This window comes from Pecten maximus, chromosome 17 (assembly GCF_902652985.1).
Source record: "Pecten maximus chromosome 17, xPecMax1.1, whole genome shotgun sequence".
NCBI lineage: Eukaryota > Metazoa > Mollusca > Bivalvia > Pectinida > Pectinidae > Pecten > Pecten maximus.
Genome location: NC_047031.1, coordinates 29,967,667 through 29,981,586, shown reverse-complemented (window position 1 = coordinate 29,981,586; position 13,920 = coordinate 29,967,667). Strand labels below are relative to the sequence as shown.

The 13,920-nt window shown below is 33.4% G+C and overlaps 1 protein-coding gene across 2 annotated transcripts in view; it reads right to left on the bottom strand.

Annotated features, from left to right (window-relative positions):
• Positions 1–3,713: 3,713 nt before the first annotated feature.
• Positions 3,714–13,920, bottom strand: part of LOC117315776 (atrial natriuretic peptide receptor 1-like) — a 349,153-nt gene continuing 338,946 nt past the window's right edge. For both annotated transcript variants that reach the window (XM_033870136.1, XM_033870135.1), the window contains 6 exons: positions 12,813–12,936; positions 12,243–12,311; positions 11,720–11,894; positions 10,671–10,769; positions 10,172–10,263; positions 3,714–9,645 (listed from right to left, as the gene is read on the bottom strand). In XM_033870136.1, the coding sequence (XP_033726027.1) occupies positions 9,568–9,645; positions 10,172–10,263; positions 10,671–10,769; positions 11,720–11,894; positions 12,243–12,311; positions 12,813–12,936 (637 nt within the window). In that variant the 3' untranslated portion in view covers positions 3,714–9,567. The remainder of the gene's footprint in view (positions 9,646–10,171; positions 10,264–10,670; positions 10,770–11,719; positions 11,895–12,242; positions 12,312–12,812; positions 12,937–13,920) is intronic.

Sequence of the window (13,920 nt, the reverse complement as noted above, 5' to 3'; positions counted from 1 at the left end):
TAGAACGACCCATTGATCCGTAGCGTGAAGGTTAAAACACGAATAGAGAGAACAAAAATACGACCGCATTGATGAATGTACATTGGAATTGAATCTGTAAGTAAAGTTAGTCAACCACAAGGTGACGTACAAATCGCTAATAATGTAGATTAAAAAAAGAAAGAAAAAAAGAAAAGAAAAACCATTTCCATATTTATTTGATCGATGTAGACAATTAGACAAATACAACAAAGTATGCCGACGTAATAACCAAACCAGAACTCAAATTAAAAATTAATTAAACGAGGGAAAGTATAAACCAAAATATAGATTTTCAGGGAACTATTGAACAGGATCAATATAATAAGTCCAGGTGTTCCGGGAGAGAAAGCGTCTTTTGCTTCATTGGCTATACCAGCCATACACATATAGTTCGAATCCGGGTAAGTCACAGTCTCAAATGAGAGTTAGGCTGGTGACATAGAGCCACTGGGCATATCAATAAACATCAAACACGTCTGACTTCACATCACATAAAAAGATATATTTCCGAATGAGATCATATGTTGAAGACAATTACACCTTTCCCGTGGTTTTTAACAGCCAGCATCTTCCGAAAACTTGTTTTAACAAAGTTAATATTTTCAATCATATGGTAATTTGATAAATATTTGATGAAAATATTCGAAACACGTCACTAAGATACAGGAGGTAGTATAAGACTTCGGTTTACATCACGGATAATGGATATATAATTACCAAACAAATACCATTTCCATCCATTATCCATACTGTCGGACAATGTTTGCTTTATAGAAATTTAACACTAACAAAATAAGCCTTCATCTCTGATAAAACAGCTCTTTTACTTCAGCAATATGATAAGTTTAAGAAATTAGCTTAAGTTATTTGCACCGATACTCCAAATCACGATAGGGGGTGTTAGTCGCACAGAAATTTACTAATATTTGATTTAGGTCAGATATCATGCTTGCTTTTTAAATGGAAAAAATTATTCAAGAGCAAACGTAAATGGGGTTGGGTAAATTTGTATATTAATCTCAAGAGTGTGATCATGTGTGAAATGAGGCTATGTTTTTTCGTTATCTCGAATAAATATGCTACCTTCTGGAACATTTTGTTATACAATGAAGTTATGATAATCATATGAGATAAGTCCGTCATAATATTTTTTTGAGAATTACAAAAAAGAAGTTATTTCTAAGCGTTATATTCAGCCGTGCTCCAAAAACGGATTACAAGATTTTGAGACATGATTACATATGATAATGTCGAAGAATCAGACCTGTTACTGTATACTTATTTATGATAGGTGATACATGGGTTCCTTACGATCTGTCTTGCGGATGTGTTTTTGTTGATTTAGTCCTCACACATAGACTTAATATATTTGATGGAAGTATTTAAGTGTTTTTGACTAATGATTAGAACGTGGAGCGGTTCCGTTTTCGTCAATGTTGCAGGATTTCACTAAAATATATCGAGTCATAATCATGCAGTAAATTCGGTAACAGAGCGGCAAACATAACACAATATGAATGTAGAAACATATCCGGTTGGAATGTCATATCAAAGACGAATATACTTTAATGTAAGAAATACAAAATATCCTAGATGTGAAATTTATGCCACATGTCTTTTCCTGTTGTGCTTTGATGTCCCCACAAACCAGGCTGTGCTATATTATATCAAACTCTCTATGTTTGTCTAATTGTACATAAGTATATCATATTAACATCTAAAATTCTCTTGGTGTTGTCGTCATATGTCATATTCATCAGTCTAAATGAGATAACGATATTAATCATTTATTTATTGATTTTGTCCCTGCGTTTTCCTGTATTACAAAGGAGTGCCAATTTGGTCCCTCTAGTGGTTATCACCGGTAAGTTTTATTTTTTTTGTATATAAATACCTTGAAATTAGGTGGTCATGATATGACATGAAATTAAGGTCAGACACCATTTGGAAATATGACGTGTAAAGTGTAGGGTCGATTTACCTTCTAATGTTCTGGAATATTTTGGAAAATAATGACGCATAGATGTTTTGAAAATTGCAAAAACCAATTGCAAAAATAACCCATTGTCAAGAAGTCACAGTGATTTGTTTACACTGTGTAGTGGAGAGCATAAATTGTGTTTATTAAAATGTCTTCGTTATGTTACAGTCATATTCTTGTGGAAAATAAATGTCAAATTCCCAGGGACTTTCATCGTTTTGATTTCACTATCATAATTTATTTAAGGTGGTATTAGTGGTGGTTTATCGTGACGATTACAGTTACGTACAGGCTTTCAAAATAAAAATAACGTATTTCTCACGGTACACATTATATAATTACACATGTATATAATTCAAAAAGTCCGTTTTTTTTTGTTTTTGCTTTTTTTTTTTTTTTTTTTTGTGTGTGAGAACAGCGGTGCTGATGACCATCGTTGACAAGATGGCAGGCAAATGAACATTTCATTTCAGAAAATAGGGATTCCAAAACACCAGACAAGCGACGGACATCTAAGCAAAATCATTCCGACGATTTCTTCAGGGGAAAAAGGAGCCCACTGACTTTCAGACAGCAATGATTTAGAAAGTTTTATGCCGAGACTAAGGACAGTATTAATGGTTCACATGACGGATGATTGTTATTGTGTTCGCTACGAAGATGTAATGGCCCTCCATTCTGACACGGATATTATTCAAGCTTTTCAAGTTGCGGTAAAGAGTTTTAAGCCACAGTGCTGTACAGTATCGTGCTTCAAAATGCTATTTCATCTGAAATCCTGTTATTCATAATTTGCATATTAATTTAAATGAATTTAAAATAATATTAAAATAATGAATATGTTTTGAATTTTTAACTAAGGTTGTCTTTATTAATTGCCGTTATAAACATTTTCACTTCTCGCACCACTGGTCTTTCTATCTGGTCTATCTAATGACGTAGACTGATTATTTTTAATCGTGAACTTTTTGTCGGATATGCCATGTAATACAATAACCATAGTAACCTAGTTACTTTTTGTCACCTGTCAAAAAATAAATCAACGAGATGCTTTTCAGTGCAACAGGCACTAACACTTATGATACACCTATGACCGAGGTTTGGTTGGTCTAACTCTAATTCTTTATTTAACTCAAAACCATTCCAATGATTTTATTCTTAATCCATAAATATACCCTAAAATGTATAAATCGTAGAAATACAATAGTAAAGAGTGTATTGCATTCGGCTAACCACCCCACAATACACCTATAACCAAAGTTTGGTTGTTTTAGCTTTTATAGTTTGTCAGAAACAGTATAGTATGCCAAAGGTAAACGCAAAACCTTAGCGTTGATTTTTTTTCCAACCCCAAAAATGTAGAAATCAATGTAGAAACATTTTCAGTGTTGTATTCTCCACTACACACGTTACATCTATAATTCTTGGTCTAGCTTTGTCAGAAACAGAGCTTAAAAGCAAATCCTAACATTGCCGACGTCACGGCCGTCAGAAAAACAACGTCTATGTGCCGCCCCCCCCCCGACACATGCCGTAGGTGATATATAACAACCTGTTTTCAGATGAATATAATGAATTATCAACCCTTGATTGTGATATATCCCTCGGTCTTCCACCTTTTCCATACCTCGGTGCATTTTGCTATGATTATGATTGCAGGGACAAAGCTATAATCAAGGTAGCTTAAAGTCATATAGAGTCACAATTCAAATAGAAAACAAAAGTTTTTATTTAGAATTATAATATAATTTATCATAGATGAAACATAGGTGTACAATACTAATGCAAATCTTCATATTATTTATCAAATGGACACCATGCGAATAATAATTCGTCAAAGTTAACCATCGATCCCTAACAATACTGGTTCCCCTGAAATATAGATATCCTGTACAACATCTCTCATCATCATCATCATCATCATCATCATCATCATCATCATTCTGATATTTCTGCTACCTGTAGATTTGAATTTGAACTTCCTGTTGGAAACAACCTTTATTTTATTGTTGTTTGTCTCCTTTCAATAAAACCGCATGTGAAAATTGAATTGTTTACAGTTACATGTAATTCGAGAATTAATTTCTTTACATGGTAAAATGTAAATTATGTCGTAAAATAATGTCGTTGTGAAAAATTACTTTCAAATGGTGTTTTGAGATTGTTCAAAATTTTCGCGGTTTTATCTAGATATTGAATACAAAGCAATACCATTTTTCGCGGAGATTTGGAATTGGATATTTGGGAATTTTAATTTCATTTTCGATTTTAACGTTAGACATTTTTGGTCGATCCATAAAGATAGCAAAACCTCCTTTTCGGAAACAACCTTTAGAGTGATCTCTGATTACATAACCTTCTGAAAAGTTTGGCGAACGGGGACTGGCATCATGCAGTTCTTGTCCGGATTTCATATGACCTTTGACCTGCAGTATTACATTGTAAAAGCTGCGCATGACAATTCATCATGTGACAACCTCATGTGATGAGCACAAACACACATATAATAAATATTTTCTAACTAGAAAAGTATTTCGCTAACATAAAATTTGTTTAAGGCAAACCACTTACATTGCGCGGTAACAATAGACATACAGTGATAGTAGTAGTCATGATTTGTTTTGCCATATCAACAAAACACGATATAGGGAGATATGATTTTCCAGTAAATGAATAATTAAGTATATATGTACAGGATAAGAAATGCCAATTAGTTATTACAAAATTCGTTAAAAATCCTATTGAATCAGAAAAAAAAGAAAAAAAAAATCACGAAATTAGCATTCATATATCATTTAATATATGGGCCTATATTTATCCGTGGGTAAGACATTTTAAAGATATACAATACAATTGGAATCCATAAACAATATAAAGATCCTATTGTTTTCTATAAATAACTAATTAGGTAGACAGATACTGCTAGTTATCATTATATAAACGATATAATTATAATCAACAATAAATATTGAAACTAAGTCGTAGGTATGGTTGTGCAATTTGTGTAAATAAGGAAGTATAGTGATACTCTAGAACAGTCAGCAGTTATGTCATTGAACACAAAATATAAATCAATAGTTGTACGAAAATATAACTCATCAAAGAATACATAAAGTAAAAAGAAAAAAAATAGTAAAATTGAATAGAATTAAATCTACGTTCTACCTAATATAAATGTAAATATTAAAAGTGAGAGTTGAAACACTCGCTACGAGAGAAAAAAACAGCAGAAGGCCCACATGGCATTTAAACATCCACCCTTAGATTTCCTGAAATGATATGTTTGTTTTTTCATGGTTTAACGTTATTATAACTGTCCATATGTCCCCAGATTTCCTGTCATGTGAACTGTTAATTATAACACACAAAGAAAATAATGTTTTTGTTTAAAATTGCAATTAGTAGTTGTTTACTATTCTTTTCCGTGAAAGTCGCTGAAATCAGTTATGTTCAAGAGAAATTAACTAAACGAGATTCTTAATTATTTAACTCGGCGAGAAAAAAAAAAAACAATCAGACCAGACCGTAAGAAATCTAAGAAGTCATTTTTGAAAGTTATAACGAAACAAATGATCGAAAAATATGAATTGTCTCGTTGTGCGGACACTCATGAATTGTAACAATGGCGGTGGTCAAACATGTGCAGTTTTAGCGTCACGTAAAATGATAGTGATATTTCCGTAGCAAACAAGCGTTACGAAGATACTGATGACATTTCCGGTATAAACTTCTACTTCCGTTTCAAACACGGTCCTTTCATGGTATCAATAAGGATTACCTGGCTGTTATCGACTGTTCATCGTGTCAATTCAATCACTTACGAGATCAAATCTCACCGAACACACATTTTTTATATACATGTAGTAGACAAAATAGTTTTCTTCGAGATACATGTATGAAATAACTTTATAACACTCTTTGCAATCGTATGATTTATAAACAATAGTTCCTGCACTTTACGTAACTTCGATAACGCGCCATTGCTTCAAATACACATATTACATCAAATGTGATAATACAATTCAGGAAATCTTTGAAGCCTAGGAGAACCAGCAGTCGAATGCTCAAGGCGAATTAACAAAAATACAACACACATATTTAATGATAAACAAATATGTTAAAACAATGTTTTGGTGTGTTTTTATATGTTGAAACTATCACGATATTAAACATCGCAGACAGTGAGCTTAACGTTGGCAGTATAATAAATTCACACAGACTTTAATATGGTGTTAGGATAGCTACAACAATCTGTTGATGATTTTAAAGGAGGATGACCATTATTATGTTTACGAATTATTTCATGAACATTCTGCGATGTTTTTCTCAATCAAAGATCATAGTGATGGGGAATGGAGGTTAGATAAAGCCTTCTCCGAATATTGCAGTAAAATATATTACCATATTGCTCAATTTTGTTACGCGAAATTAACAAACAAGAAATAAAAATAAATAAATAAATAATATAAAAAAAATTAGGAAAAAAAACCTACATATGTTCTTAAAACAACCAAGCTCTATAAAAAAAACCTAGATATTCATTTCAGCATTACTTCAACACAAATAATAGTTTCAATGTTTGACTGAAACTAAACTTTGGGAAATAAACAAATAATTGGGTTTCTTTTTCGAATGATAAGAATTTCTTTAAAAAAAGATGATAAAAAATATTTAGTTACAGTATTAAGCCAAACTACCGAGTAAAATAAAGCAAATCTTCCAATAATATTAAATCGTTTTCCTAACTCCATGATGTCTACAGTTAAAGGTTTTCAATTTACAGAAACCGAATAGTTGTTTAAAACTACAACAGGTCAATAATCGTTTAAGTAAAACGCAATCAACATAGGATAGATATATGTGACAGGGATGTGCAGAATTGAAATAAACGCTTAAATATGTTCGTTTTAAAACAATGTAATTTAATTGTTTCGTCATCCATACTAACACACTATAAGAAATTGAAAAACAAAACAAAATGGTAAAGTGCTTACCACGCCCTGAACATTACCGTATAGTTACTTACATACATTATGTGCATTAATCAATAACATACCGAAATTCGAACCTCTTAAACATTCGAAAAAAAATCTTCCATATCCGTTTCTTTGACAATTCAAAGGAAACGGAGTGTTGTTTCCTCGAAGTCTGATTTTATGGACACTCATATCAGAGCTAAGACAAACTAGATCAACAGATAAAGGTATTGTACTTATATAATATATATATATATTACATTTATATAATGAATTTATATTTATATATATTCTCATATGTTTGAACAACTACAATATTTTATAAGGGACATCACAATATTTCTATAATATCACAAACCGCAGTAGTCAAAACAGAAACAATATAATAATCATCAAAACATCAGTTCATGGGTCACAGTAAACCATCATGAGACATGTTTTTCCCCCATTGTTCACAGATTTGTCTCCCGTTATCCAACCGACAAATCTCCCGATCTCACGCACCAACACAAAACTCTCGTTACATCAGTTAATATTGGTGTATATATTTCTGAAATAACTACCTCTAACGAATGTTTCTCACTTTCAATACCATTTTTTTCTCCGTATGTCAGCAGAAATCTAAAAGTCATTTCATTTGGTAATATATCTGGACTGAATCCATTCCGTTGACGTGGTATATTTTACTCAGTTATCGCACATGTTGGTATGTGTTATTGTAGCACATTATACGCATATCCAATGGTTTTAAGATGTCCGAGACGATTCGAAATGGTCAAATATTTCCCCAAATATGTCAATCTACTCAGTTTCACCTGGACAGCTTTGTTGGGTATATATTTTCATTCCTTCATTATGTTCTCTTCGTTATACCTGTATTCTTGCTCATATTAGCCAACATTTGGGTCGGAAAAACAATTCAGCTTCATTCAAAGCCGATTTTAATCTTCCTCTTCGAAAGTTTCATTCAAAGCCGATTTTAATCTTCGTGTTCGAAACGTTAACATACGATACATGTGTACTTGGAATCGATTTCCTCGGTCACATATTAACATCCGCTGATGAATCCGTTGAATGTTGGAAAATGTTTATTTAACATCTCCGCATTCCACACTAAATCGTTAAGTGTCCCTCAAACCAGAGATCCAATTTAGAATCACTGTAGCTTACAAAATTAACATTTCAGTATTCAAGTCAAAATCGTTCAATTACCTTTCAAAAAGAAGGAACAGATTATCTATACGGATGAAATTCATTTTCCCTCACGAAAAGTACTCATAAAGTCTTTTATACTGAAATTGTCCAGCTCCGAGTGTCCCGAACAATCGTTATGAAGCTAATCAATAACACTTAATAAAAGTTCATTTTTTTCAACCTTACTTGGCTGATATCCTCCAAACGGTCCAATACAAATTTGTTATTTCGGGAACGCATCCTTTTCGTAATCGTCTAACTCGACTTAAACATTATACCGTTCACCTCCAAAACTGCTCGTCACAAAACAGACTTGCTAATATCTCAAATACTTCAAAACACGTTCAATGTTCCTCCTCATTTTTCTCCCTCAGGTAAACGATAGCATTCCTCATTTAATTCATTTAACTTGTTCACGATGCTATTAAAGGTAACATATTCCCTGCTTGTATTGTCGTAGATTTGTTCGCACACAATGCCAAGTTAACTATGATTCTTCCTAGTTCTCCTGTGTTTTGACATTCTAGTATATCGGGTCATTCGTTCATTAGTTTCGAATGAACTGAAATGTTTTGTTAACGACATACAAACTATGCCACGGTCACATGAAAGCCAAATCTGCCATATTCCGAGACGTGTATTAATACCGTACATATTTTGATTTAATGACAAGATGTGAGAAGACGTATACATTCCTATCCATGTGTACATTCGACCTGTGTTTTGATTGGGGGAACACGTTTTCATTGTTCTAATATATCAGTGATACCTTTGCCTATTTTCATTGTCATAATATATCATAATACATAGTGTTATGGCTTTACTTAATCTCGTAAACACTTTAAGGAATATATAGAGTTTAAACTGATAAGGTTTTGTTCCAACAATACGTCAATAAAACATATGGTTTCTTGAAAATGATAGACTCATTTCAACATAATAATCGTAAACACGTGTTTACATCGGAAGGCCAATAGGAATAACTTACTGATAAACACAATATTAATCACACTCTCTTCCACTACCTTAAGTTAATGCACTGGGAATTGCGTCAATAGATCTCTGTAGTCTTTAAGCCTAAAAAGACACACTTACGGTGTCCGCTACAGCTGTTGTCATTTCGTGTCTATTATTAGATGTAACATAGTATGCTTTGAACATCTAATTATGAACCCTGGCTTCCTATTGGCTAATGTGAGTTAGATATGTATTTCCATTGGTTGATAAATGTCACAATCTCAGTAAATCAACATCAGTTGACGTGTGTCGTGGGGGTTTATTGATCAACCTATTTTATCACAACATTAACCAGCATGTTTCTCGGAAGCACACGCTTTTTATAACAACTGTTTCCATTGGTTGACTGATCTCCAAGATCTGATGTCATTGGTGGATTTAAATGATACTCTCTTTGTCTTGGCTAGCCGGGGCCCGCTCTCCCACAAGCCAGTGGGTGATCACAGTTCCCTTGCCCTGTGTACCAAAAAAAAAAAAAAGAAAAAATACAAACATGATGTAATGGTTATTTCCGTTTTGTAACAGACATTTCTTTTTTTTATATAATATGTCAGCTTCCCTAACATACACACGTAATGCATTATACAGTAGATAATATGACGTCGGCATCATTGCTTGATTACTTATCACTACTCATTTATACATTTAAAAGGCACACGATAACTAATATATTTACGATATAGGTTTACTGTTCTCAAAAACAACATTCCGAAGGTAAAGCAGATTAAGAATCCATTTCTTAATGATCATTGTATGCAGATGATGTCTACGGCATTGCTTGGAATATTTCAAATATCAGACAACATGAACTTGTTTTAAAGACATACAGTGTATAAAGCATACAATTACATAGAAAACAAAAACAAAAACAAAAAAGCAAAAATCCACGAAAGTCTATACAGTTAGAAGTTAATTTTGACACCAAAGTCTTTTATGACCTCGGAGATTTATAGAAATATATAGCAACATAGAAACTACGCACCTTCATCTCCACTGGTCCACGTAGTTCTAACTCAAACGTTTTAAACGTATCCAGTACTTCTTTACAATTAGGACTCACATGTATCCTTAGTGCTATAAATAGACACAACAATGCATCAATATTAAGGATGTGTAGATAAACATATTAGTCTAAGATATTTTTCCTGTAACGAAATGTATATTTTCAATATAGTCTAATAGCAAAATATACATTTCATTTACAATTTTGAATTAATTCTTGGAGGACTCCAAAACTACCACTTAGCTTCTCTGACAACAAATGGATGAAACATTTATGCCAGTAACATATGCTTCAGCTTACAATATGTGCTTGTATATTTACCAATGTAAGTAAATGATGCTAGATTCGATTAGATGAAGGAACATATTCTGGAATGCCCTTTTACACGTTTAAGCTTTGATCGCCAAATATTGCATAAGAACGTATGCCAGAGTATTAAAACTCATGAGCAGGAGAGAAAATAAAGGAGAATACTTACGTAGACCATTTGATTCCATTCTGGAAGTCGTGTTAACTGTGTCTCCAAACAGACAATATCGAGGCATCTTGAGACCAACGACACCGGCTACCACTGGACCTTTAAATCAGGGGAGATAAACGTATTAATCAGGGGAGACAATTATGATAAGCAGAGGAGAATAATGTTAATCGGGACGGGGGGGACCAATCGGGGAAGAAAACTGCTAATTGACCAACCGATATTCATCATGGCGGTCATAGTATATTGTGCATACATGGGGAACTCATATAAATAAGAAAACAATAATACTGATATTGTAAATCAGGGTAGGTTAGAAAATGTATGAGAGGTACTAATATATATTCTCATCAGTGAGAATATCTACCGAATCAAGGGAAGTAATTCAATATATATGTATTAGAGGAAAAATATGTTCCAGAAGAAATAACATTCCAATTCTAGACGAGGATATACATGTATATATGTGTATTACAGCTCAGGGGAGATTATCATAGATATCTGAGGGGTACTTTACATATCTGTGATGTTATATAACGTAACATTTTCGTGTTTTCATATAATACGTTATCATATAAATATGGTATAATAAGACAATTATTTTTTGAAATGTAAATTTCATTTGATTCATTTTCTTCGTCGACTTCACCAGTCATTGTCAAGCTCTACGGTAACGTATGTGGGAGACCCAATTTACTATTTGAATTCGGTCATGTGCTTAAATTTGTATGAGTTTGGTGGTTACATTTGTTCACCATAATATCATCTAAATGGTTCAGGATTTTGTTTGGTTTTGTATCGAACTATCAATAGCCGTGGATGTTTAAGGACAGCCCCTGTGTGCGGGATGCGTGAGAGTGGTGGATGTGTTATGTTCGTGCCTGCCTCCTTTTACTCTAGCGGAAGACCTACGTTCACTATAGTGCTGCATTACCGGGGTATGCTGCCGGGGACAGCCATTAAGATAGTGCATCTGATTATATTACACCGAAAAAGGGTGACCCAGTCATCCCAAAACGTAAACATTGACAGTTCTTGTATGTACTTACCTGTATGGATACCGATACGTAGTTTGAGCTGCTCGTTTGGTCGATGACGTATTTTGAAAGACAGCGTAGTATTCAGTAAAGATATTGACATGCGGGCTATCTCACGAGCGTGTAAATTTCCATTGCGCATGGGCAGACCGGATACCACCATATATGCATCTCCTATCGTTTCAACCTAGACGAACAAAAGAATAGCGATTCTTTGATTATTCATAGCATAGTTGTCTTAACGTTAAGAATTTGCACTTGTGTTTCGATCACTTTAACTATAAATATGGTTTCTTTTTAGCTGGTTTAAATTTTTCGTTGGAGCCGAAGTAATGATTTTCTTAAGGAAATTCGGAGAACCTTTTTTCCCAAATTAATATGCATAACTCATGATAAGCATACTATGCATTTAAAATAGTTTCGTTTGTTAGTTTTTCATTTACCTGATGAAGATATGAACCATGTTAAAAGATACTAATTTCAAATCATTTGTAATGCTTTATTTGGGTTAATTATTTGCCAAGTCAAAACATACCTTATATACATCAAAATTTTCTATAACGGAGTCAAACGCTGTGTAAAGGTCATTCAGCAAAGCTACAACCTGGAAAATGTAGAAAAGATATTGACGCCACATTTATATTTTAACTGTGATACACTGACCCAATATTCGTAAGAAATGATAACTGTTCAGGAAAGAAATGCAGTTCGAGGCTCATCCTTTCATTTTACTGGACATTCGTTGTTGTCTTTTTAAGGAAACAATTTTACTTTGAATTATATGTTACATATTTATATGTAAGTAGTAATTTTTCAAAAATGAAAGTACCCTGCGCTATTAATAAATATTGGGATAGCATACATGTAACAGCAAAGTTTGAAAGGACATCTTCTGACGTCATTGATTGTTTAAAAACATGTTGATGTACATGTACGATATAATATTACTATGTCACGTGATTTTATTCTAAGCTCTAATATTATCATCAGTGAACCATAACTCGTTGTTTTGACTGTAAGTATACAAACATTAGGTCGGTCCCTTACCCGTGGTATATGAAGTGTTTGTAACACACCACTGATTATAAGACATATAGTTCATTACCTGCATGGGGGTGGATTCCGATGACATGGCCGTGAATCCACAAATGTCACTGAAGTAAATTGTCACACAATTATACGTTTCAGCATGGATTGTCTCCCCTCTCATAAGCTGTCCAGCTACTGACCTGTGATGAAATGTGTAAACATGATAAGATACATCATAACATCAACCCAAAAGTATAAAGTCAAAATATGAACCTGAAGACATTAAATATATATAATAAAACAGTAGAGTAATCTACTTTAAAGGCTAACATTCTGCAGAAGATAAACGAAATGACTAAAACAAAAAGTGGAGGGACGATTTATTATATAAGTAATATAGCGGGAGAATGACGGTGCTATCAAACATGGAATTGATGTGGCAAGCATAGACTATAATATTAAACAAATGACAAGTGACAACACTTTTTAAATAATTTTAACTTAATAGGAGTTGGGACAATCCTCCTTAATTGTTTGAATATTACAACAGACTAATGAAAGGGGTTAATTACATTTAACAGGAATTGGTGGAGTCACTCTCCTTAATGATTGAACATTACAACAGACTTGTGAAAGGGTTATAATGAACATTTAACAGAAAGTGATGGGGCAATCCTCCTTAAAAGTTTCAATAATACAACACACAAGTTAAAGGGATATTTACATTTAGCAGAAAGTGGCGGAGCAATCCTTCTAAAAGGTTTGAATATTACAACATATTGGTGATGTTGTGTTTACATTTAATAAAAAGTGGCGGGACCATCTAGCTTGAAGGGCTTTACAATGCTGAAGACAAGTGTTAAGGTACAATCTACCTTAACGTCCTACTCCGTTTAATTTACTGCATATTACACGACTTTAAGGATGAGGGACATAAATAGAATTACTGCCGCACGTGTCTATATATGGACATACGCTGCCATCATCAGAAACCTACAATTACCAACACGAAATGTCTGTCATAAAACATGACTCAATCAATAGCGCCTAGAACTGTCCATGTAACCTGATCACGGTCTCCAGTAATCCAGTATCACACGAACCTAGACTGTGGAATCAAGTCTTGACTTGCTCTTGTTTTGAGAGGCACGGATTTTCAGCTTAGCAATCTCGCTTGAAATCGT